This window comes from Artibeus jamaicensis, unplaced genomic scaffold (genome assembly GCF_021234435.1).
Source record: "Artibeus jamaicensis isolate MK-2021 breed Jamaican fruit bat unplaced genomic scaffold, CSHL_Jam_final scaffold_660, whole genome shotgun sequence".
Lineage (NCBI taxonomy): Eukaryota > Metazoa > Chordata > Mammalia > Chiroptera > Phyllostomidae > Artibeus > Artibeus jamaicensis.
Window position 1 is genome coordinate 7,851,697 of NW_026522052.1, and position 26,815 is coordinate 7,878,511.

The following is a 26,815-nucleotide window of genomic DNA, read 5'->3' on the forward strand; positions in this document are numbered from 1 at the left end:
CAGAACAATAGACATAAACTGGCAAAGAAGGGTCAACCATCAGACACCGAATTTGAATGATAATACTCCTTTTAATGTCTACTCTTAGTTGCTAATCTCAGGATTCAGACTATCCAAAGTAAGCTAAGAGGGCAGACTAAGAGTTTGAAGTTATTCAAGTGCAATGTGGTTTCCCCCCACCCGGCCGTGGGTCATATTTTTCAATGTTTTTGACGCATAATATAATATTTCTCAGTGCCTGAGAAGCAAGTAAAAATCAACCTCAAACTAAAGTTCACTTTAAGCACCTGAAACCTCTTGGTAGCTTTGGGTAGCAGTGCTAAGCTGTGGATTTTTGTTTTGCAAGGTTCTGCGGAGGAACTGTAAACTTTTTGCATGGAGGGAGGGGCAGGGGTAGGAGAGAGAGAACTTTTGAGTAGGGGGTGTCATCGTTACCCAAGTGAGGACAATTAGAGTTGTTGTTTTCTGTTTTAATGCTTATCCAAGGTGAGAAGTTCTGTTGAGCTCAAATGGGGGCCAGAAAAGAGCGTTGTTTTTGGTATCATTCAAGTAGGTAAAACTACAAAGTAAAAAGCAAGCCATTAATTTTTTAGAAAAGGAGGAAGGGAATGGTGGATTTAATTGCAACATCCCTTTTGGCTAAGAAAGGAGAAACAAAGAAGCATGATACCTAGAAAAGAGTAAGAAAGGATAGATGAACTAATGCAACAACAAAAGAAAAGAATCAAAAAAGAGATGGAGGAATGTGAGTGACATCTCATAGACTTTTGGGGAGGAACCCTCCTGCGGGCCAAGCGTTGCCCCTGGGTTGGCTTCCCAGTCTCAGGTGGTCAGGGGGGCCATCTCGGGACTCCTGTGCGATAATTTCTGAGAACTTCCAAACCCTCACGGGTATGTGGCTGATCGGGGGTACCAGACAAAATATTCCCTGGGTTCCAGGTGCTTCCATGACCAAAAGTGGCAGGAGAACCATTGTTTGAATTTATGGAACTCTGTGCACAGCCACGATTATTTCTATTTCCTGTGCCTGTTGGCCCTTTCTTCCGACAGTTCTAGGCTAGAATAATTTTATGGGTCATCTTCAGGGAAAACAAGGGTATTTCAGAAGCATTTGAAGGAGGCGTAAGAACAGGGATAGGATTATTTTAGATGGAGAAAACAGAGCGCGGGGTGAATGGCATAAGTTTGGAGTGAAAGAAAGGCTTGAATAAATGTGAAGGAGAATACCTTGATTGGGGGAAGGAAGGAGAGGAGGAAGTGTGAGGCCAGGAACTATGTGAGGGCATTTGGCATCTCAGGATGAATTTTGCCTTTGAAAGAAGTTTAAGGACAGGGCAGTGTTGTTGAAGAGGCCCGACGAGCCTTGTTTGGTAGCATGACTTTCCCTCCCTCTCAGACTGTTAATTGTCAAAGCCTCTGTATCAGTTTATCAGACGAAACGTTAAACCTCAGAGATGGTGACAGAATCAACCAGGTCCACATTTTCCAGGTGCAAATGGAAAAAAGAAAGAATCTAGGTCAGGCCAGGGAATTCCTAAATCTGGTAAAATCTTTGAAGTATTTAGGAACCTTTGCTCTCAATTAATGACATTTTTGTGCAACTACAGTTTTGTGCTATGATAATTCATTACTTATCACTAAAGGTTTAAAATCAGAGTGTGTTCTGGAATATGATTTTAAAATAGCCTTCAGAAAATGCATTGCAGGAGAATTCTGGCAGCAGGGGTCTTATGCAATGACTTTTATACTTCTAGTATTTATACTTTTTTGTATTTGATATTCTTTGCCTACGATTTAAGTTAATTCTATACATTATCCATAGCTTGTCTTTTACCATTGAAATAGCGTTGAACTGCATGAAACGCAATGAGAATTCGTGAATGATAAGGGCACACCTGTCGGCTTAGTGGGAATAAATACTGTGCACAGAACGACTGCTCTGGGGGCTCACCATTGTCTGGAGACCTTGACTGTAGCCCTGGCTCTGCAACTGTTTATTTCTCTGACCTTGGATCTCATGTTCTTCATCACTCAAAAAAAAATTAACTGGAGAAGATGGCCTGTAAGCTTGCTCTTAACACTGACATTTTGTGACTCTAACATTAAAAATAATTAAAACTTCCAGAGAGCATACGCTGTCATTGAAGTGGTAGGCAAAGTGGCCTACCTTGTCCCCCAAATTCTGTTAACCCACAAATTCTGTTTACCACAATGCAGCCCTCCCTGGGGGAATTTTTAGCCTATCTGTGTAGGTTCCCTTTCATAGACAGAGATGTTAGAAATTGTGACCAGCCTCGCTGACAGTGACAGAAACCTGAACCTGGTCCCGGGTGATGTTGGACCAGGAGTCATGCTTTCCCCTGGGTCCCCCTGCATGAAACAGCTTCCTTTTTCCATAAGCCTTTGCTACAGTTGCAGCGGAAAGGAACTCTGGTGCAGGGCCTGGTCTGGAGGAAGGAGATGGAGGTTAGGGGTCCGGGAGGTGAGGCAGCCAGCCCCAGCTGCATCCTCAGGGCTGAGCGTGTGGTCTGAGCAGAGAGCTTATTTCATCGATGCTGCCCCTTCTCAGTGCACTGCTGTCTGCATAAACAGCTCCCTCCTGCAGTGGGAATGCATTCTGCCGAAAGCCACCTTGGTGCCTCTTCCTGACATACCCCTGGAGTCAAGGCCCCTGCCTCCTGTTTGCACAGAGGGAAGGGCCCAGGCCCACTTGTTTCTGGCCGCTCACGGAATGCTGTCTGCGCAGCAGCCAGTGACCCTTGAGCAGGTCCAGACCGCCCGCAGAGTCTGGGCAGACAGGATACCCCCTGCCTTGGTTTCCCCAGCCGCACAGGAAGCTGCAAGTGTGTGTCAGGGTGTGGCAAGCTTTTCAAAGGCTTCTCTGCAGCGGTGGCAGCATGCGCTGCTCACACACAGTTGTTATCTGAGAATCATGTTCTTGATGTTGTTTCTGTGTTTGGAGGAAGGCCCATCACAGTTACCCTTTTCTTCTAGAAGAAGAGACCTAAGATCAGTATGCCGGCTTTGGGGAAAAACAAGAAAAACTGCCCTGGATACGAGGGTAGAATTTAACATCCACTCACCTTTCCCTTTTTGTTTTGTTTCCTTTCTCTTACTGGGTGCTATCTTATGAATGCGTTAACTTACGAATGTGCCCAAAACTTTATTATTCGACCCTAATACCTAATAGCTAAGTGTTATTCCCACTTCACAGATGAAGAAACTAAGAGGTTAAACAACTTGCCCAAGGTCACACAGCTGGTGTGTGGAGTTGAGGTTCGAGCCCAGCTATAGCTACCTCTAAAGTTCCCTCTTGGCTGTCTTCAGAGTGCTTGCTTAGAGATATGTGTTTGGACGCTTGTTGAATGTGGGCAGATACTGAGGTCTGTTGGTGCTAACTGCGTACCAGTAACACTGGGCTATAACCTGGTAGCATTTTACAGTTTGCCATGTGGCTGTGCCCCGTTCGAGCTTCAGAGTAATCCTTTGGGCTTGTCAACATTTTACAAACAGGAAGACTGCAGAGCAGCGATGCTGCTTGTTTTCCGAGGTTACATGGTAAGTGGCTGAGCTAGAACATGAGGCTCGATCCTCTAACCCCACCCCCCATCATTTCCATTCAGACGCCCACATTTTAAATGTTTCTTTGATTTGATGAGTACATAGTGCAGTCACTGTGACAATAATAATAATAATAATAAACAATAACAACATTAGCTAGAGATCGGAAATGTCAACAAGACACCCTTTTCTCTTTTGCTAGACGTGGCTTCCCCTGCTTATTCTATACGAAGTCAGTCCCACACACATTAATTGAGCTTTGAGTGGGTGGCACGGATCACCGTGACATAGGATCGGGAAGAGGGGCAGAGTTCTCCGTGATGTCAAGGTGCTGGCCAGCCTTTAACTAAGATGGCAAGTTAGTTCCTTCTCAGGAAGTGAAAAAAAAAACAACCCAAACGTGAGTTACTTCACAGGCTACTAGACAAATATGCAATTTCCCTCTGGGGTAGCTTGCCCTTGGACTTTGAGAAATACTTTTTTTTTTTTTTGTCTTGAGGGTTTTGAAAAGAATTCCTGTCCTATCTCTATTTCTTATGTTGAAATATATGGTGTATGGCTTTGGTCGTCTGTGACTCAGTTTACTCTTTGGAGCAAACAAAGTCCACTTTTAATGACTGATAAGACCTCCATAACTGGAGGAGCACTTTGGGAAAGAACAAAACAAAACCCCAAACCTTTGAATTTCATGCTGCATGTCATGGGAAAGAAAGAATTGTGCCGAAGGAGCACGTAAGAATTAATTACAGATGAGGGAGCTTCCCACCCCGTTAGTTTCTTATCGGAGCAGGGGCATTTGCTACAGCACCAGCTATGTACACAGAGTTTAGCAAAGTTATATTAGATTATCCCCCTAAAGCAATGTATTGCTTCTCAGCAAAAAATGAAGTCCTCTCCCTTCTTGTTTTGTTTGTTCTGTAAACCGGAGCATCCTAAGGCCAACCCAAAGATTGTTACACTGACAGGTAGCCTGTGGGCATGTTACTGTCTCCTTGGAAGTAAGTGTAATTCTAAGTGGCCTGCAGTGCCCTTGGGGGCTCTGGATGACTGGGGGGGGATGGGAAGTAGGGGGTGGTACACCTGGTTGCAGCAAAAAATGGAGGTGATACGTTTAAGTTTGTCATGTTTGAATTTGGGCACTAACTTTGATGCCAGGAAAACTCAGGCTTGAAAAGCAAATCTTAGCATGTCTCCTCAAATGGGGGTTCAGGCCTCTGGCTCACGCCCTCCTTGTGAATCGTTTGACCCTTTTCCCTGCCAACAACTGGGCAGGTCTACTTATAAGTGGTCATCCTTTACGTTTTATCGCCTGGCTGAGAATCAGGACACTTGAATCTGTTTTTACTCTGAGCTGCCAGATGATGGCTACATCTCTGACTCTCTTCTGTATTCTGGAAAAAGGGCGCTCCCTGCAAGGGAGCTAGCTGCCTTTCATTGTGAGACAGCAGAGAGTTAATGCGTTCGCATTTAGAAAGCACTCCAGAGTCACTGGTGATGCCAAGAGAATTCTTGAATTAGCGAGAGGTATGATGCAGAGTGGTGATGAGCACATACAGACTCTCCAGGGTGAGTCATGCGTGTGTGTACAGGAAATGCATCCTAGATTTCACAGAAGAGCAAGAGTTCAATCTTACACCTTTCTTGCCTCCTAATGGAAACCAAATGTTCTTCAAAACTGCTGGGTGCTTGTTTTTGGTCTCTGTGTATATCTGTGTTCAGCTGGGAGGAGTAAGAGAAGTGAAACTCATATTTATAGAGTATCTACCATGGGTCAGGCACTTTGCAAGGTGCTTTACACAAACAATCACATTCTTTAAATGGGCCTATGAAGATAAATTGCACCTTGGAAAAGCTCAAATAATGTCCCAAGGTCATAGAGCTTTCCAGTCACAAGTTTGAACTTAGATCTTTCTAATTGCAAAGTCCTACACACTTAGGATCTGTTTGGAGAGAAAATTCGCTCATACTCTCATCAGAGACTTTGTTCCTTGCAACATTCTCCTGTGTGGTGTGCCTTTTGGGCTCCTTATTATTATCAGAGTAAGAAAGAAAATATTCAGTATGTCTATAAATACCGACCCTTGGGATATATAATAGAGAGAAAGCCAGAAAAACAGTTCATCTAATTTCTACTGGGCTTTTCCTTGTTTTAAAAGGATAAAAGGAAAGTGGCTAAGTAAATTTACCAAACTTGTGCTCAGCGTTGGTGCTTCAGCTCCCATTTTGCAGACTGGAGAACTAAGGAAAGAAGTAAGAGCTCCCGCCACACTTGAGAATTCTCCAGGAAGGGGATATTCAGAGGCACAAGTCTAGGCCTCAAGGCTACTTGATGTAACAGGAATGTCTGCAGAAAAAAAAACAACACACATGGAATGAATCAGTATGTACGTGGTGGATCTGGAGTTAACCTCTGATTTGATGTTTTTAAAAGTGTATCTTCATTCATTCATTCCTGAGCTCCTCTTAAAGGAACTTCCTGGCTTTTTCCTATCCTAACCCATACTATTCTAGGATGGATGGGCTGATGGGAGGGATATGAAATTCTAGGCTGGTTGCATTGTCTCCAAAGGATGATGGGTGCTGGATGAACAAAACAGCCACTTGCTTTGTGAGCAGAGGTTGGTCCCTGGCCGCTAGCCGCAGATGCACAGGGTTTGCTCAGCTGTGCTGCTCACGGGCGAGCTGCAGATGGCCAGTGAGGAGTGAAGCTGAGTCCAGTCCCCAACTGTCTGGCTTTGTAGAAGAGAATATTTTCAGTGTTCTTATGGACAAACCAATTCCAAGGAATTCACAGTTACATTTCTGAAAGCTGGTACAAGGTACACACTAGGCTTCTCCTATACAAACCAGTCGCGCTGGTCACAAATAGGTGTCTATTTGCATATCTTCTCAAAATTCTTGGGCTAATGCAACCTAAATGCAATTCGCCATTTTCATCAATCGCTACTTGGATCTTACCTTTGTCTGGTGGATTTGTTCACGCCACAAATTTCTTACCATAATCTTACCATGTAGGTAAGTGGAGACCTTTACATCAAATGGAAGGGATTCACTTCTCGATTCCTCTGTAGAGAGTAATCTTTGTTCGTGAATCACACAACCTCTCACTTGTTATTTTGGCTGTAAGGTGTCCCTCAGTGTGAGCACCAGAGCAGAGCTAGAGGTAAGACAGTCCTGGGTGTGAACCCAGGGTTTCTGCTAGCCGATCTGTCCTTAGGTAAAGTACCTAACTTCCGTAATCCTACCTTTCCTCATCTTCACCGTGTGGATGGTAAGAAAGAGCTTGCAGGGCCGCCATAAGGATTTGAGATCACTCCTGTAAAATACTTTTTTTCATGGCCAGAGGGTGCCGTTATTTTGTCATTATCTTGTGGGCATCGTATTTTGTACAAATAAATGTTCATGCTGACAGAGCTGTTATTATTTCAGTGGTTGTTAAAACTGTGGTTACTGTTAACCTGGTTACAGAAAATTTTCCACTTGACACCCCCATAACCAAGTGGGCCAGAGCAGGCCCTGTGGCCGGTATAATAATTTCTTCCTCTCACGTACACTTACCAAGCCCGAGTTAGAGCTTCGGCCGCACTTGCAGCTCTGAAGCATCCCTTGCTGGGCCCACAAGGCCTTTTATTGGGATTGTACTTGTCAGGATGTAGCTGCTGGACTTTTCTCCTCTTTGTCCTGGAAACCTGTCTTTTCTGGGAGTGACTCAGGCATCTGAGGTTTAGGAGGAAAACTATCCGTTGATACAGCAAACCAGGGGCAGAGCCTGCGTCCTCCCTGTGGTCACTTCCCAAGCGGGGCTGCCTTCCGTGTGTGTCAATGTGCTGTGAAGGGCCAGGCCACTGAATCCATGTGGCAACCTCCTGAAGACAATAAGCCTCAGGACTGAATGAGCCCACTTTCCTGCCTTTCTTCTCCACACTCCTGTCTCTTCTGTCCCCCAGCCCAGGCCTCCGAGACCTTCCCAGTTCTAGCAGACATTCCCTAAAGTGCTTTGCAGCTGAAGACGTTTGTAGAATCTGGGCGCCTCCGGGGAATGCCAGTTGCCCATTGCGATGGTTGATTTACAGCCAGAATCTGGCACCTAGAAAAGGGGATCCTGTGTCTTTAAACAGCTGTGTGCCAATGTGTGTAAATGTGCTTGCTAATCCGGTGACTAATTCAGTATATTCTAAAGCAGCCGTGAGCTGGCTGCCAAGGTAGGGCTGTTATCCCAGTTGGAGTGGTGTGTAAGTAAGGCTCAGAGAAGTATTTCGTGAATTCTGCCGTCCCACCGGTCTCGGGAATGGCCTTGACGTTTCATCTGCCTGTTCCCCGAACCAGAGTCCGCGCTGGCCCTGCCCTGTCCCGGTTCCCGTCCCCGCCTGCCCCTTCTTTCCTGTACTCTCCAGCCCTCCCTCAGTTGCTGGGGTCAGTTTATTTCCTCATGTGAGGGTGGAGCTGTGCTCAGTCTGAGTCAGGGCCAGGCAGCCAATCGGAACTGGCCTGGGGGCATTCCGGGGAAGCAAACTCATCACCCCTCTTGGACAAGAATTTTCCAAAAGATCCCTTTGGTCACAGTGCGGTGACTGCACCTTTCCTGGCTCGTGTCCAGGGGGCCTGGCAGAAGCCCTGTTTGCCGGAGCCCTGCTCTATCTGTCCTTGCTTCATCTACCCCAAGGGTTGGGACAGAAACCTCCAGAAAGAGCCGGGTTTGACGGAGACTTCTTTGTCTGGAACGTGTTTACCGTGGAGACGTATAAAAATGCGGTGTCACCGTAAATGAGTGCTTGGGCAGCCTTTGCTGGGGACATCTTCAGGTGAAGGGAATTGGAAGTATTCTGTTGGTCTCCCAGAATCTGAGTCTTCCCTCAGCCCCCATGTCTGTGGTCCCAGAAATTGTAGACACCAGGTGTCTGTCTCCGGAAATAGGCCAGCCTTTCCCACAGTCTCCTGTGAGCAGAGGAGCCTGGCTGTCACCTCGCAGAGCTTCCGTGTGGCAGGCACAGGTCCGCTCCGCTCCCAGTCTTCCTCCTCGCTAGTGCCATCTGTCTGCCATTGGAGTTTTCCTTGACACTGACCCCTCCTCTCCCTCAGCCTCTACATGAAGGATGTCAGCGGGCTCTTTCCTGCTCCCTTTCCCACCCGCTTTCCCGGGGAACACAGCCGCACAGCCCCCGTCTTGCCGTCAGCACAGTGCTGGTGACGGGGTGTGTGGCTGTCGTCCATGTGCTTTCTTGGCTTCGTTTCCCCCACAGGGAGGAACCTCCAAGGGGAAGGTCTGTGTCCACCAGTCTCCAACATATTCATGTTGCTAGGCTGATAGCAGGGGGCTCTTTAGGTCTTTAAATTTTTTTTTTATTGAGATATAATTCACATAATGCAAAAATCTCCCCTTTTGAAGTGTACAACTCGTTTTTGGGCGTATTCTCAGAGTTGTTTAGCCGTCAGCGATTTCTAACCCCAATGCAATCTCATCGCTCTCAGAGGAAACCCCATCTGCACTAGCAGTCGGTGGTTCACGCTGAATAAAGGGACACAGGTGGCTGAGGCTATCCGGCAGGGGACACGGGGAAGTGGACCCATATGTCCTGATGAGAGCCCCAGCCTTCTCCCTGAGTCCTGAGCCCAGGCCTGGGGAGCTGCCTCGATCTCCCTGTCTCTGTGGATCTTTTCCCTCCCTCTCCCCCACCGGTCGCACTCAGATTTATTCTGGTGGCTCCCCTGGTTGGGCGCCGCTGTGTAGCGAGCTGATATGACCTGGGCAGAGATGACGAGTGCCTTCACCAGCTGCAGGCACACTGTTCAGTTTGGAGCTTGGGGCTGTGGTGGCTGCAGTTTCCTGATGAGGCAGAGCCATTTATGAGGGCGGACGAGGGCTGTACACCCCAGTCGCCCCCTTCCCACATGACACAGGCACGCAGATGGAAAGTGGCTTCTCCTCCCTCCCCCTTTGGCATTGATTACTTTTTCTTTGTTCTCCATCCATTGGCCTATCATGCTCCACTGGTCTGGAGATTGGGTCTGCCTGGCTACTTCTCAGCCCTTTGGGTTTGCCACTGGGAGACAAATCCCATGCTCTCTGCTCTGGGCCAGTGAGGGTGAGGTGCTGGGCTACAGTGGGATTGTGAGAATGTCCAAATCTAGGTGCTTCGGGCCATTAGGAGAAGCCCATTCCTCAAGAAGAGAAAAAAATCTGCAGAGGCAGAAAGAGACCACAGCTAAGTACATCTCTCCTCAAACCCTGAGCTCCCTGAACTCGAATACATTTGCATGCAGCCTTGGAGCTGCTTGTAGTGCTTCAGGACATGGCCTTTTTGAGTTGCATGCGAAACCTCATTAATTGGATGTGTCAGGTTGGACTTAGAGACCATGCCACTGATTTTACGTTCTGGCCTTGGTGGGCTTTGTCGTATCACCTCCACCCTGTCCCTGTGTCTTCACCACCCTCTCTGCAGTATCAGCAGGTAGTTGTAGCTTTTGAATGACATGATGATCTGTTTCCCTGTCAGTGCTTTTAAGACATAGGTCAGTAGATCACTGAAATGTACTGTTGCCTTCGCTCTCTCTGGATGGGCAGGAGAGCACCTCCCATTTTAGAGCCACTGGACACAGTGGTGTCGCCTGCTTTGCCCTGGGATTCCACCAGGACCTCTGCTCAAAAGGACCATCCACAGCAGAGCCTGGCCAGGGTTGTTGAAAGCTGGTAACCTGAGGTAGAAACCAGTAGCATCGCGGGGGTCGAAAAATCCTGTTCTGTTGGTTAGATCTTTGGATGGGTTGTTTTTCTGTGGTTCTTATGAACTTGGGGGGGGAGTAATGTTTGTCCAGAGTGATGATGCAGTGTTCATAGTAGTGAAAACATGAATAAGTAAACAGCAACAGTGTAAAGAAACAACACCGGCTAGGGAGACAAGAAGTCTAAAATTGGTAACCATGTGACCACGGGCGAGTTCATGTTCCCTCCTTGAGCTGCCTTTTCTTCATTGGTAAGAGAAAGGATTTGGACGAGATGATGTCTTCTAAGTCCCTTTGACTGTTCTGGGGACGGTGTGGGCCCAAGGGCAGAGCCCAGCTCCTCCTTCTGTCCACAGGGAGCCTGCTCTTCATTCATCCTAGTAGCCCGGAAAGGAGCACACCCCTTCAAGGAGTTGTTAAAGTTTTATAGAAAATTCTGTAAATGCCTCCTTCCCGCTTTGGCCCTGGATAAAGCTCCATGGGGACGGTGGCACAGAGGAGCAGAAACCAGAAAAATGTGAGCACATGAGTAGGGTGCCTGGGGTGAGGGCTCCTGCTAGACCATAAACAAGACCAAAGGTGAAGAGCTATAGGGGCCGAAGTGACAGATTGGGTAGATCTAAGACTTGCTTGGTAGCGGCAGATGATAGGTTGAGCGGTGAACTTCATGGTTTAGGGAGAATACCCACAATCCCTTTGCTGCCATCTCTCTGAGTCCTAAGTACCTCCTCAGTAGCTTAGGAAACTTGAGCTGGGACTCTGAAATTATTACCTAAATCCCTTAAAGCCACAGGATTTCTGACTCCTCATTAGGGACTTGAGTTTGGATTGACTGAACTGAACGGGGCCTTTATTTCATGAGTTGTTGAGCGTGTGGAGCCTGATACTGTGAACTCCAGATGTCCCCTGTTAGGGCAGTGCCATCACTTTTCGGTATGTTTAGCTGGTTTGCAGGCAGTTTGGAAGACCCTGATGGGGCAGAGAAGGGCTGACTCAGGCACTTGCCAAACACACTCTGGATGGACGGTTTGCCTCTTCTCTGATGTCAGCCTCACTTCAGGGTGGCAGTGTGAGTCCCTACCTTCTCCCTACTCTTGCCTCGTGGCTCCCATGTGGCTCTCTTGAGTTACACTGGGACCAGCAGGGGCCCTCGGAGAAGAAGGGGGTACTTAGCCTGTTGGAAGCAGGGGGTAGGGGAGGAGTCAAGAGAGGGGTGTGTTTCAGTGAAGTACTGGGCCAGGTGAGGCGGCCTTTGCCCCCCCCTCGGACCTTCATAGTTTGGTGTAGTTCAGTTGGTGGAAAAGGTTTCAGTCTCCGCCATCGGCTTAGAACAAAAGATGCACAGGAATGTTTGCTTGTGTGGCCTTGTCCAGGTTCTCTCAGTCGTGCTGGTGATTCATGTTTATTAGACCACCCCACAGATGGCTGAGCCCTAAACGTTTTGATTCCTGCACTCTGAGGTCAGCGAGGAGAGTGTGGGGGTGGGGAAGAAGCACAGGGCCTTACTTGTGACCATGCGTTGGTTGCACTGGCCTCCGCTGTGTCCAGCGCATGCGTGCTCTGTGCTTCAACTTTTAAACTGTAAAACGTGGAAGTGCTCACCTCTGGTCCCCTGGAATGTGGTGACGTTACCTGGGATGTACCCAGTGAAACGTAACCTAAGCTCTGTACATGAAAAGGAAGAAACTGATCTTATTTAGGCTTCTCTCTACCTCCTTTGCGTTGGTTTTCCAGGATCAAGGAGGGAAGTGGAAGTACAGTTACTCCCCAGGGTGGGTCTGTATTGAACCCTGAACTGCTTGTCTTTGGGGCTTCCTGCTTTGCTCCTCAGAGGGTAAGGTTGGACCGGTCCAGGGGCTGCACTGGTTGACTGTGTCAGTTGCCCTTAACCCTGAGGGCTGTTGGTGGTGACTCATCAGGTTAATGCCCGCAGGGCACACTCCTGTGTCCCCATACCTGTGTCCCTGACCCAGGCTCTGTTCTTTGTCAGGTTGGTGTCTGTCGTAGGCTTCTGTGACCACTGCTCACCCTCTTCAGGAAGACTCTAGGAGGATGAAAAAAAGCAGCACCCCAGTGGGGAGGGCTTGAAATGGACTACCACTCCAAAGTCATGCAGGGACTGTCCAAAGGGGCTGAAAGAAAGGGGAGGCAGAGACCCTCACAGAGACACGAAGCACGTGAATCTGCGGACTTCAGTTCTTGGCCTTGTTATGATAGCTCTCAAGCAGTGAGGAGGGAACTTTGCCGTGGAAAAGCTGTCATAGTGCCCCGAAACATGTGCTACCAACAGGCCCAACAGGACTCTTACTTCAGGGCCCGAGAAGTTAGCCTCCACCTACTGGTTTGTGCTCCCCACCATCCCCACCTTCCTTTGACCTCTGAGGAGGAAGGTCTGCATTGCTCTGGGCTGGGCTGAGCGGTGGTTACAGCTCTGACCCACCCGCCTTCTTGGTGGCTGTGTTTTTGTAGTAGGCAACTTGGCTAAAGAGATCCTTTAGGCTGAGAAGAAACTATGTGAGCAAAAAAGGGAGCCTATTCCTAAGCAGGCAGCATTCTTGGTGACCTCATCTTCCTCCCAGCTCGAGTCCAGTTGGAGCTGTGTGTGCAGGGCAGACTTCCAGTTCCTCCTGTCTGGGACCCACAGTGGCAGATATAAATAGACCAAGACTTTGTGGCCATTGTTCTCTAAGCGCCCATTGTTTCTGGAAGCAAAGTGGCTGTAGCACTTGAGTGTGAGGCGTGTGCTTTCTGCCCCTCCCCTGCCCTCTTTGTCTCTCTTTCTCTGTCTTTCTGTCCCTGTGCAGAGATCTGAATCCCAGCTACACTGTCTTCCTCAGGCACCGTGCACTTATCTGGAGCTTAGTGAGAAACTGGAGGGGAGAATGGGTTCCACAATGAGTAAATGAGCTGACTCCAGTGAAGCTTTTGTCCAAGTATTTCTGGTGTATTTGTGGTCAAGATGAGGCTGTATGGATCCAATGATAGCAAAGTAAGGAGGATTTGTAATTGGTTGAGCGGCTCTACCCAGAGGGTCTCCATTAATGTGTCAGTGTTGGAATGATGCATGGCCCCCGGTGTTCTGTTACGGGGCTGTCTTTCTTGGTTGCTGCCTCTTGCACATTTTTGTCAGGAGCTCTGATTGGTGAGGGATGGCGAGACCTTACTTAGTAAATTGCAGATGGTGCAAAGCTAATAGGATGAGGACAGATTCCTGATATGGAAAAGATCTCTACACATGGAAACATGGATCAGAACAAGGTGAAGTTTAATATAGATAAATGTAAAGCTCTGCTTCAGGTTAATAAGTTTCAGTTGGTGGGGGCAGACCTGGCTCCAAGTCAGTTCCTGCGGCGAGTCCTGGGGTGCACCATGTGTGGCTTTTGCAGGGTGGCTGTTCGAACAGTCACTGTGAGTCTGCAACCCACAGCAGGGAGAGCGGAAGGGTGATCGCTCCCGTGTCCCCATTTCACTCCCGGGAAGTTGGTGTGCACCTGAGAACACTGTTTTTAGGAATGCAGGCTTCCAGGAATGCCTCCGGGTGGGGTAATGGCCAACACCATGCCATTGTGAAGAAATCAAGGAACTTTAAAACCCGGGCGAAATTGATGACAAAGAGAATAGGAAAAAGGTTGAAAGACAGTAGGTGGAGAAATTTTCAAGGTGTACCATGCAGCTTCAACCAATAGAACTACGGCCAATGCATAGAATTCATGAGAAGGCAGATTTTTAACTCAGTGTGTATCATCATTTAAACATAATTACCACCGTCCACAAGTGAAACTCAGCGGCTCCAATGTAGAGAGCGACCGAACACGTTCAGTGAGAAGTTGTGCGGAAGGACCTCTATCGGCCTTTTCCGGAAGCGTGGTGGTCGGGTCCGTGGTCCTGGCCTACCTGTGATTGCCATCGCTCATTAGCAGACAGTCCTTTGTCACCTTGGAAAGCTTGGACGGGTTATGTTTGTAGGATGTGTTGCTTCAGTGCTTATGGTTGGCATGTTGAGATTTGTCCCTCTACAAATTGGGGAAAATGGATTTTTATATTCTTACTTTTCAGTGCGGTTTCCCTGGGCTGAGCATGGACAGTTGCTCTGGGTGAATGTATGTGAGAATGTTTTCCCATCTCTGCCCAGATTTATTTATTAAAAGAAAAACACATCTGCATAAAAAAGCCTTAGAACACAGGAAGAATGTCCACTTTGTTTTTCTTTCTGTAGCACCAAGACATGTGGGGTTTTAGCTTCCTCTGAGGGGTTTTTGAAGACTGGCTTTCATCTCAAACAAGGCCTTTTCCCATTGGAAAAAATGGCCCCTTTTGGGTTTAAAAATGTATTTATATAATGTATAAATAAATAAGAAAGTCGAGAGAGAATTTCCCTTTAAAATTTATGGAAAAATGCTGCTTTCTGAACACCGTTAATTGGGTGCTGGATCTTGCCATCCATCCCCTGACTCTCCTGCTGCCTGTGCCTGCATTCTGGTTTAAAATTTTCCAGTATTCACTTCTTCTGCCACTTCCTGTGTTTCCCTGCTGTCTCCTGCCTTGCCATCCTTCCTACTCCTGCTCTTCCCACCTCCTCCTCTCCCGCGCCCACCCGCCCCCAGCGGACCCTGCCCCACTCACCGGCTCCCTGCTCTCCGCCCCCCTGTGCTGCAATCCCCCGGCAGTGACTGCAGCCTGCTCTGGAAGAGGCCTGTCTCTGTGTTTGTTTCCTGCGTGGGAGGGAGAGGCAGGCCTTGAGAAAACAGTTCAAAAGTGCAGAAAAACGTTACCTCTTCCAGCCTAAATAAACGGGCTCCACTCCATTTGTTTGCCCAGATTTTCCCTTTGCCCGTGGAGAACAGTCCTCATCCTCACCTCGCCCAGCCTGCCTGCCTGCTGACCAGCAGGAGCCCCCTCCAGGCCTGGCTTGGCCCCAGACCAGGTGCCCAGTGGGCACTGACTCGGCGAGTTCTGGGTCCGACATGCGGTGGAGCCCTGAGCTGCGGTGTCCCAGCTGTTGTCAGCAGAGGGTCCCAGGGATTGAGCTGCCCCCCTTCTCCAGAAAGAACTTTCTCCGTTAATGCAAATGGTGGCAACAATGGAAAGAAATGTTCTCCTGTCCATCATTTCTGCTCCCCCACTTTTAACTCTGCTAATGGGTGTGGCTAGGAAACCCCTGTTTTTTTGTGTCATTCTGGCTAAATCACTGAAGTGACCTTTGTGATCCTCAAGGCTCACAAAATAATAACAAATAATGAAATAATGAAAAGGTTACTCTATTTAGTATTATTTCCACCTCTGTGATGGAAATAATGCTAAAAACCTCATGGTTTTCAGGATCATACTGGAATGTGGGAAGAAGTATTTTCTAAAATATAAAATTGCATTCAGATAGCAGTACTGAAAATTGTAGTTGGGAGTCCAGTGACATTACAATGAATTTGGCCAACCCAGTAACCCCCACCTCCCAAACGAGGCCTCGGAGCCTGGCCTGTAACCCAGCGGGAGCTGGGACACCAACAAGAAGGTAGAAGTCACGAGGCGGCAGCTTGCCCTCACTCGGAAGTCAGGGTCTGGGAAGGACCGTCAGATGCACGTGGCGGCTTCCCGCCAGGCCTCGGTGGGAAGGGCCCAGGCTGCGCCTTCCTCCTGAGGAACCAGCAGGCTTCGCTGTGCGCTTTCCTCATGCATCCACGGGCCCCGAGGACTTGTAACACGCGTGGTGTGGCGGGAGTCAGCCACAGTCATCTGTGGGGCGATGCTTTGAAGCACAGGAAGCACCCTGTAAGTGGCTTTGCACAGTTGTTTCAGAACTTCAAATTATTCTTTAACATGCCCCGGTGTGGTGGGCTTTGCAGGCAGGAATCCTAATATCAGTAGTTAAAGCACTGTGAGAGGTTATTCATGTCAGGGCCCATGAATGACAGTGACTGGGGGTAAAAGGCGGCTTGCATTTTGGCAGGTTCCATGCATAGACAAAAGAGTTTTGAGCACAAAATTGCAGTTTGGTTTCATGTCGTCTTGACTCCAACGGGGCACACTTAGGGTGTTTTAGAACTAAAAGGCCTCCTAGGTCTTATGTCTCCTGTAGCTGTGAGCTGTGTGCATGGCAGAACACGCATTTTAGATGATCATTGCTACAAAAAGGATTTCCCCTTAGCAGATTGGAGGATGCAGACTAAGGAAGAAATTAGTGTGTTCTGTTCAAACAAAGACCCAGATTCAGGGGATGTCCATTTCCACTTATATCTCAGATTCTGACTTTTGCTTTTTTTTTTCCTTTATTTTCTCAGTTGCTTAGTTATATACACCTGGGGAAATTGCCAGATTCCTTGTTTTGACTCTAAGCATCATGAAATAAAACTTAAAATTTTAAAAAAATTTTCATTTTACAAGATACTTTTCAGTTCAGTTCTAGTCACCAACAATTTACTGAGCACCTACTGTGTATTAGGCTTTGGCATTTGCACACATATTTAGTTTAATCCTCACTGTAAGGCAGGTAGAGAATCCTAGAGGAGGAAGCAGGGCTTCATCCTGCTGATCGCTGAGATCTGTCTCTTGTACCCTCCCTGGCCCCAGCTGCTGGAGAGAACACCCAGTTAGGAGTCATTGTAGCAGGGCACATTCATTCAGATATTTCCTCCCTCAAGCCATTTGCTCAGTGTTTAGGGTGGGAGGTTTGAACTGCTCTAAGGAAAGAGCAAGATAGTTTAGCTGCAGGACCCAGGGGGCAGTTCTGCTTTCTGGCTCGGATCCTGCAGCGGAAGAGCCTTTCTGGGTTTCCCTGAACACCTGGAGTTGATTTGGGCTTTGCTCTGACTTCGAAACATTTGCTGAGGTGGAGGATGGTGAAGTGGGTAGGAAAGAAATAAATCCAGTGATTAAAAATAGCTTTTGCATGTCAGGTGCCTGAACGAATTTGGGAGCATGCCTGCAATCCCTTTTGTCTGGCAGGTCTGAACCCCGGCGCTGCCGAATTACAACCGCTTTCATTTGTTTTTCCTGCTCCCCTACCATGTAATGGTCAAGGGCTCATTGGAACCATGTGTGAGCCTGGTGAGTCACCCAGTCCTTAGGACTTCAGTGGGAATAATGTGTTCAAACTCCTTTTGGGGGATGGGGCGGGGGGGTGGATGAAGGGAAGAAGGGAGAGGACTGAAGTCACTTCCTACAGATGTTCAGTGTGCTCAGGGCCGTCTGCAGGCTTCTTCCCCAGGCCTGGCTGCTGGGCCTGGGGCCGGCTCCCCCGGGCAGTTAGGAGCATGCTTTCCCTCCCAGAAGACCATCTCTCTGGTCCTGGGGCAGCTTCCCTCTGAGGTGATGCATCTCTCTCTGCAACTGGCCCGTTGTACCCAAGGAGTATGCATTCCCCAGTGACAGTGTGTGCTGGTAGCAGAACCGAGATGGTGTAATTGGTCCATCAGTCACTGGCGGCTGCACTGGGGATTTTCCGTGCAGCTTCTTTCTCCCTTCTTTGGTGCTGTGTTCTATTGGCTGGTGACTTTGAGGGGGTAGGGCATGAAGAGAAGGGCTTGTTTCCCTAACTGATGGGAGTCTGTTTGGAGGCTCGAGATGTGCCCCATTATTTGGGGCAATGATGGGCTGTTTGGTTGGTCCAGCAAGGGCACTGGGCCATTTCTCGCTGAGTTCTTGCTGGATCCAAGAGTGTTCTTTGTTGCTCCGCCACATCATTACGTTTATGAAAACCGCGCTGAGGGGCCGGGGGCGGGGGTAGCACTCATTTCCCTTCTTTGCATTAACCTCAGCCAGAAGCTTTGGATTATTCTAGCTCCCTCAGCTGGAAGTCCAGCCTGGAAGTTCTAGGACCTGTCACAGGATTCAGGAATACAGGACAAAGAGGACTCTTTTGCGATTCCCTGTGTTCCTGGTTCCAACTCACCTTTCCATGAGCAAGAGTGCAAGAGAGACTGTTTCTGAGGTTCTTTTTCCCAGTCTTCTGAGATCCTAGTGCTTTCACTGGGTAGGTCCTCTTACACACCGGTACCACCTCTCTGGGGACAGTCACTGTGGAGTCAGAGTTCCTGGTCACTGGCCACAGCCCTTTTCTGATGTCTGTTGATCTGAAGAGCAAAGCTGCCCTCTCTCCTACATGTGGACTTGTACCAGGCACCTGCGCTCTGGGTACTTGTCAGAATTCCAGTCTTTTTTTTTTGCACACTCCTTGTTACTGTTCCTGAGGGTGAACTATTGGAAAGAATTATTCCTTCAGTCTTCTGCTGGGTGGACATGAGTGTCAAAGGGGCCAGCTTACCATCCTGACTTGAAAGTATCTCTCTCTGACCCAACTTCATCACTTTCCAGATCATGATAACATTGCTTTAAAAGAAGTTCTCTGGTTCAAGTGGGCCAGCAAATGAAATGCTGACCTAGACTAAGCCCCGCAGAAAGTAATCGGAAGCCTCGTTTTCTTCTTCCATGAGTTTATCTATTTCTTGTAAGCTTTCATATTATGACCCTTCTTTATCTCAAAGACATCCCCATGACAATAAAATGTTTGTGGCTGCAATGACATGTTGTCTGAGATTAGCTTTCCAGTTCTTCAGCCTGTGGGAGGAGCTGAAAGGAAAACTGGTGGTGTTGATAGATGTTACAGCTTCATTATATCATTCTCTGCACTTTGGTGTATGTTTGAAACTTGCCATAATGAAAACCTTAAAACCCTATGAGGGATACAGACACCACCTATTAATAGACCTCTTTTTAGAAACGTGTGATGAAGTGACTTACCCAGTGTGATTGCATTAGTGGCAAAACGGAGATAAGAATTCATGGATTTGGACCAACAAACGCAGCCAAGCCCAGAGTCCATCCCACTGGGTTTTTTTCCTTGTCTTCAGAACCCTGCCTTCCCGTTTGCGACACTTATTTTTCAACCTTTGCATGAACAAGAAGGTTTCTTCTTGGTGTTCTTTCACTCTAGGAAACATACTTCCGTAAGGCTTTATGTGCCTAATGAACCTTATATTATGTGCACAGTTGCCCATCACGGTGACTCAGGGGTGAGCACAACAGACAGGGAAGGAAGCCAGGTAGTCATTTCACCTGTGTCACTTTATATGGAAGGAAGGAAGACTCACTGCCCAAGGAGGGAAAGATTCCAGTCCATTCTGTACATGGCTTTTAATTAGGTTTCTATGGAGCTCACCATATGAAATTCTTCGATCCAGGAGTGGTTTTAAGTTTTTAATTATTTCCTCAGATGTATTTAATTTTCAAGTAAGAAATAAAAGTCCTGTTTTTTTCTCTCTCAGCTGTAAACATTTTAGGTTTTTTTTTTTGGATCTCTGATCCATTCCTGTTGGTAGCAGCAGTGGAATAGAATAGGAAGACCTTGGATTTGAGAGTTGAAAGAGGGGGTTCCAGCCCCGGTAGGGCCTTCCCAGCCCTGTGACTCGAGGCCACACTCTTTATCTTTCAAAGTCTCAGTTACCTCATCTGTGAAATGGGGACCTTGTAATACCTTCCCAGCCCCTTGAAAGTCTCATGTCGTGAGGATATTGTGGTGTTGCATACGAGAAGGGTCTTGGTGGACTGCAAAGCAGTTTTCAGATGGGAGGCATATAGTTATTCTTGGTGTTCCTTTCATGGTGCCATGGATTGGGACGATCCCTACCACACACACCAGTATCTCATGGTCATGCACTAGGGTTTGGCCAGCCCAGTGGTTGCCCGAGACCAAAACGTGCTCCTAGCTCCTGGCTACACCCCTCTGTGCCTGACCCTTGGATTTCACACCCTCCAGTGTTACCTGCCATTCATATGTGACTGAGAGGAGGACTGTCTCAGGGCACTAAGGCTCTGTGTCTTTCTTGACCCTCTCCCAGCACACGCACCCCTACAGGCTTAGACTTTGATCTGTGAGCCATTCGGTTTCAAAAACACTGAAAAGAATGGTATGAAAAATCACACGAAATGTCCCTGGCAGTTCTTTTGGACATTGAACAGTCCCAAACTTTGAGTTACATATAAGTGAATTGAAAGCCTTGTTCTACATTTGACTTAAAACAGCCATGGGGTGTATAAGCTTTTGTTCAGGGCTGGGCCACAGTGAAAAATAAGCAGATGTTTCCCTGCATTCAAAATGCCACTGGCTCATTATACGCCTACTGGTTCAAGGAAGGCTACCTGCTGCTCATTTCCGCCTCAAGGCTGCAGTCTTGGTGAGACAGTTCGGGAGTGTTATTTATTCACTAGCTTCTGTACGGCACCTCTCAGAAACTTAGGGTGACTCTTGTTAATATTAACTCAGATGCAGGGTCCTGAGGAATGACAAGCCAGTAAGAAATGTCATATACTTGCAATGCACTTATGTGTCCAGTTTCTAGTGCACTGTGTTGTTTAGTGTTGCCACTATACTGATGTTGGAGATTTCCCGGCCAGGTCCATGGCACTTTGAGACAAGTGTGAACTTCGACACAAAGGCCGTTTGTGTCTTTGAACTTCGACACAAAGGCCATTTTAGTACTTGTCCATAACATGTGTACAATTAGTTGATGTCTGTGGAGGCATGGATTGAGTTTTCAGATGCTCTGCCTACCATTAGAATATTTTGTGTCTAATACAAAAGCATTCCTAATAGGAAATGAGATCGAGGATGGTAAGAATAACGGATGCCTGTTTGGACTCCACCTGTAATGACTTCATCATTGGTTTTGATCAGTGTGATGAACCAAACTGCCACACTCGTACACCAGCAACAGAGAGGCAATTTTTGCATTCATATTTACATGATGAGGGTTTCACCTATATCCACTTTCGAATGTGATTTTTCATCATCACTTAAATCTGACTAGTTTTCACTCACTTATAGAGGATGTTTGACTTTTTTTAGCCAAACTTCCACCCTTTATAAAAATGGTAGATAATGCTCTGACTTTCTTTTCTGAATCCTTTGGGTCCCCAGCCCATGATACACCTTGTCGTGAGCTCAAGTCCCAGTGCAGGTGTCCCAGGTGTGCAGGGGAAGCTTCCACAAACTGTGCTGTGAGCACTTTTTCTGGAGATCCAGCACTCTGAGCCCTCAGCCAGGGGCAGAGCCAGTGGGCACTGCGCAGCTGCAGCTGGCGGCTTGTGGACCAGGCTTTTAAAGATGGCACTGAGGTGGACAGGTGAAAGTAATTCCAGCTGCTCCTGGTAGAGAACAGGTGAGAACTTGGCAAGCCTGGCTCCCTGACAGGAAGCGGAAACCTCTGTGGAGCGGGTCAGCCACCCCCGCTCCCCACTGTGGTCCTGCCCAGACCACGCAGCCAGACCACGTGATGTTATAGGAAGCAGACTCCAGGGAAAAAACCCCTCATTCTCAGGCTTTCTGCTGTCATCTTTGGCCTTCATGTCACCCTGGCATCAGGCTCCCCAAGCTGTCCTGTTTTGAAGATGCCTGGGGCCTCCGAGCCAACCTCATTCTTCAGTTGGAGTTTGCAGCAGCAGCAGCAGCACCACTTGTCCACTTGGCCCGGCCTGCATTTTCCACATGTGTTGTCCGGGCCAGTTTCCGCCATCCGTAAAGTCCTTTTCATCGCGTCATAAATCTAACGGAGGGAGCAAACACACAAGACAAAACCCTCACGGTTTAAGTTCTTGAATTTGTGTTGGATGGGAGGGGAGGAAGGGAAAGTTGATTCAGATTTGGAAAACATCGAATTCACTAGACATTTGTTGATTGACTTCTGTGTTTCGGCCTGTGCCAGGAGCTAGAACGACTACAGCTGTCCTGGAGCAGTATTCTTGGGTTAAATCGTCCCTTTTTCTAAAGTAAAACTGACTTCTAGTCTGAGGGGAGACATTTCTCGACCTGCCACTTAGCTGGTCTTGGTTGTGTAGAGTGGGGACAAAGGAGGAGCGTTGATCTTTCTTAGTGACTCATTTGATGATGACTCCATTGTTTGAAGGTTAGATGTTACATAATCATTACTTTATCCCCCGCCCCACCATTCTTCCCCCGCTCACAATCTGGGATTTTCCATCATTTTGTCAACCTTCCTGGAGGCATGTTGATTTTTCCACTAGATCGAGTTGGGCATGTCCCAGGGCAAGGCAAGCTCCCCACTCCCTGGAACCTGAAATTCCCTCACCCTGGCAGGGCCTGGGAGAGCAGCTGCAGGGAAGCCCGTGCCTCCAGGGCAGGGGCTGGACAGCATTGCTCAAGGCCACTTGGCAGGAGATGCCGCCTGACCTTCTTTCTTCTAACATATTTCCCTTCGCTTGGACCTTCAGAAGCAGTACATTTGCTCCTTTTTTAAAGTCATCTTTTCTCTCATTTGTGTCCGTTTCATTCAGCCAATAGCATATTATGTGTGCCCATGGAATTCTGGGACCAGCCAGGGCTCCGAGATGGCTCGTTAAGGAACTTCAACTGCATCCATGCCTGGGACTTGGCCATTGTGTGAGCCAGTTTCGTAGGACACACGGGCCGAAGAAGAGGGCTTGGGGACTTACGGCCCGAAGGTCACAGGACCGATGGCCAGTAGGAATTCTCATGTCATTTCCTTGCTTAGGAACTTTTTGTGGAAAACTGTGCCTGAGGTGAATTCATAGGATTTTAAACTTGAGCCGTATTTATGTATTCTTACTTGAACATGGTCTGCAAGTTCCAGAAGAATTGAACACAGAGGAGATAAGGATGTACGCAGGTATAGCGAAGGGCAACACTTGTGAATCTGCCGGTGTTGGTACCTCCTCCTTGTTTACTACCTAAGTCAAGTTCTACAGATATTACCTCCTAAATGCACCTCAGATTCAGTTACTTACAGTCTCTGCATTGCCACTGTCCTAGTCCAAGCCACCTCACCTTTTGCCGCAACTGATGCAATAGCTTTTTAACAAGCCTACCCACATCCATTTATAGTTATCTCCTGAACAGGGTAGCTAAGGTGATTGTCTTCATTTTTTTCCATTTATTTTTTAATGTGGTAAAAGAAATGTAACCACGTTTGCCATCTTGGCCATTTTTAAGTGTGCAGTTTTGTGGAATGCTGTGCACCCATTGCCACCATCCGTCTCGAGAACTCTTGTGATGCTGAAGCTCTGTACTCATTGAACAGGAGCTCCTCGCCCCCTTCCTTCCCCCAGGCCCTGGCCACCCTTCTACTTTCTGCCTCGATGAATTTGACTCTTCTAAGTACCTCATAGAATTTGTCTTTTTGTGACTGGCTTATTTCACATGGCATAATGTGAAGGTTTATCCATGTATATGTCAGAATTTCCTTCCTTTTTAAGAAAGGAAATCATACCATGTTGTATAAGTAATATTGTATAAATAATATATATATATATATATACACACACATAATATTGTATATTGTATATATATGCAATTGTATATATATACACACAATTGTGTATATATACACACAATTGTATATATTTTGTATATTGTGTATATTATATACTGTATATATAGTATATTATATATACAATATTGTATATATATGCAGTATATATGTATATATACACATACATACACACACACATTGCATTTTGCATATCCATTTATCTGTTGATGAATACTTGGGTTGCCTGCACATTTTATATCTTGTGAATAATACTACAGTGAACACAAGCATGCAAATATCTCTTTGAGACCCTGCTTTCAACTCTTTTGGGTATGTAAAAAAACTTCTAAAACTCAACACCACCACCACCAATCACAAAAACCAAACAACTCTATGAAGAAATGAGCAAAATGCTTGAATAGACATTTGTCCAAAGAAGATGCAAAACTAGCCAATAAGCTCATGGAATGCTCTACATCATTAATCATTAGAGAAATACAAATCAAAACTAGTGGGATATCACCTCCATTAGGATGGCTCCTCTTCCCTCCCCCAACCCTCCTTCCCTGGCCCGGAAAGTAAAAAGTGTTGGTAAGGATGTGGGATCTGTGTGCACTGTTGGTGGGAAGTTAAAATCATGAAGCCACTTTGAAAATTAAAAACAGAATCATCGTAAGGTGATCTTTGTAATGTAGTCATGCCATTCCTCTGCATAAAACTTTCAGTGACTTTGTATTCTACTTAGGATAACATTAGAAATTCCTTAATGTATTCTTTGTTTACCTTTTTAAGGAAATTATTTATTGATTTTTCTGAGAGAGAGGGAGAGAAACATCGATTTGTTGTTCTACTTGTTTATGCATCCATTGGTTGATTCTTTATGTGCCCTGACTGGGGATCAATCCCGAACCATGTATGTTTGGGGATGATGCTCTAACCAACTGAGCTACCTGGCCAGGACATCCTTCTTTACCTTTTTAGCTGAACCTCATGCAGTTGTCCTCCTGTCACTCTGTTGCAGCTTCAGATCTTTTTGCTACTAAAATAAGCCAAGTTCCCCCCCCCCCCCCGGTCTCATGGCCTCTGTTTATGCTGCTCCTTCTTTCTATGGTCATGGTCCTCTGACATCAGTGGTCGTTAGGATCACCTGGATTCTGTGTTAAACACACAGATTCCTGGGCCCCATCCTGGACAGGCTCTGATTCGGGAGGTCTGGAGAGTGGCTAAGATTTGGCATCTGTAACAATTTTCAGGTGATGCTGACACATCTGGCCTAGGACCACAGTTTGAGAACTGTGGGTCTAGAGTCTTTTTCTTTTTCAAACTCCTATGTATCTTTTTTTGATCAAACATCCCTGTTCTCCCAAGGGAGGCCTTCTCTGAGTTCTCCAGAACTGGAGTTCCTGTTATGTCTTAACTTACTACCCTTTACTTCTCCTCTGAAGCGCTTAGGAAGATTTTGAATGTTTCATCGTGTAACTAGGTTTTTAAGGACTGTATCTCCTGCCAGAATCTAATATCCAGCTTCATGAAGATGGGGATTATTCTCGTCTGTTTACTGATGTCTCTCTAATTCCTTGCACAAAGCAAGTGCTAAATGATTGTTGAATTAGTGGATATTTTTATTTCCTTTTCATAGGTAACTGGAAGTACATCGTAACATTAATACTCTCAGAGAATTACGAAGGATAAGTAGGGACTATGAGTGAATTAGTTGAGCTGTACAGAAAGAATAAACATGTTTTGTCAAGGGTGTAGCACATTCTAGGCAAGAGTCCATTTTTTTTTTAAAGGGACTTAGCCCTCCGTAAAACCCTCCCTCCGTTTTAACCGTCCTTGTAAGGTTGTCAGGAGAGTTACTTTTCAGTTTGCCTTCTTTAGACCATTCATGCCCTATTATAGTTTATGGGTGGTTCATTACCTATTTAGTTTTTTTTTAGATTGAGGTATAATTGACATATAACTTTATATTATTAATCTTGGGTGTGTAATATAATGGTGTAATATTTGTATATATTGCAGAATGATCCATCACCTATTTAGTTTTTGTATTCGTGTGTTTTTTATTCCAGATATGGAATGTGCAGATGTCCCACTATTAACTCCAAGCAGCAAAGAAATGATGTCTCAAGCATTGAAAGCTACTTTCAGTGGCTTCTCGAAAGAACAGCAAAGACTGGGGATTCCAAAAGGTAAGCTTTGTCTTTGGAAAAGAGAGGTTAGGACCAGCCTATTAGGTATGGTTAGTTTTCTCCCCTGCAGTGTGAGGTATATGTTGCTGCCCACACTTCAGTCTGCAGCTATGGGTCATGGTGCCTGTGTGTTGGGCCCATCCCAGACTCGTGTGGGTGCCCCTCCATCTCCCGGGTTCCTTGCTACTGTCGTGGTCTTCGGGGCCTGGCTCCCACACTTGTCTGCACGTGAGATTCAGGATCTTCAAAAATCTCCCCCACCCAGACCATGTCCCACATCATTAAGTCATAATTAATTGCCGGTAACATTAGTCTCTTTGAAGCTCCTCAAGTGATTCCAAAGGATAGACAGTTGGGAAAAAACACAGTCTTCGTGTCGCTCTGGGCTGCCATTGGGTGAACTCAGTGAGCTTGGTTGCTTGGAATTTACCGATTGCTCTTTTCTTTTACATGCACTGTGGTGAAATGTGTTTATTCTTGGGTGTTCTCCTCTGAAAGGGTTTATTCAGGAATGTCAGGGGACTAGAGTTGTCAGAAAGAAGAAATGACTGGAGAACACTTAAGCCTTCACCAAGCAGCATTTCCTGAATAGCTGAGAGCAGAAAGAACACTGGGCTATTGAGTAAGAGGGATGCTCTCTGGAGAGCAGCCCTGAGAGGCTCCCAGCCTGTCGGAACCGAGCCTTAGACAGAGCCTGGGGCTGTGTCTCCACGCTGTTCCCCAAGAACCACCCCCAGACCTCTGCAGACAGCTGGGCCCTGTATTCTTCTAGGCTCACAGGCAGAATAAGGTGAATTCTGACCAACCTCTCATAAAGTCACCTGCTAAATGGAAGAATGTAACTAACCTTGCGAGCAGGTGTGATGTGGGCACTGTGACCCTCCACCCTTGGAGCTCTCTGAGTGTCGTGGCTGGTGTGGGGATGTTATAGCTCAGGCCATGTGTGAAGATTATGTTTTATCTGTGCTGTGGGGCTCACCAGCACCAGGCCTGTGGTATGTACATACTTTGCCTGGTGTCTAGTATAATACAGGCACCCGATAATGTTCCTACTAATTACCATTT

General features: G+C 46.9%; 1 protein-coding gene across 5 annotated transcripts in view; it reads left to right on the forward strand.

Annotated features, from left to right (window-relative positions):
• Positions 1-26,815, forward strand: part of ETS1 (ETS proto-oncogene 1, transcription factor) — a 126,872-nt gene that overhangs the window by 71,890 nt on the left and 28,167 nt on the right. For all 5 annotated transcript variants that reach the window (XM_037134241.2, XM_037134238.2, XM_037134239.2 and 2 more), the window contains one exon: positions 25,631-25,750. In XM_037134241.2, coding sequence (XP_036990136.2) covers positions 25,631-25,750 — 120 coding nt within the window. The remainder of the gene's footprint in view (positions 1-25,630; positions 25,751-26,815) is intronic.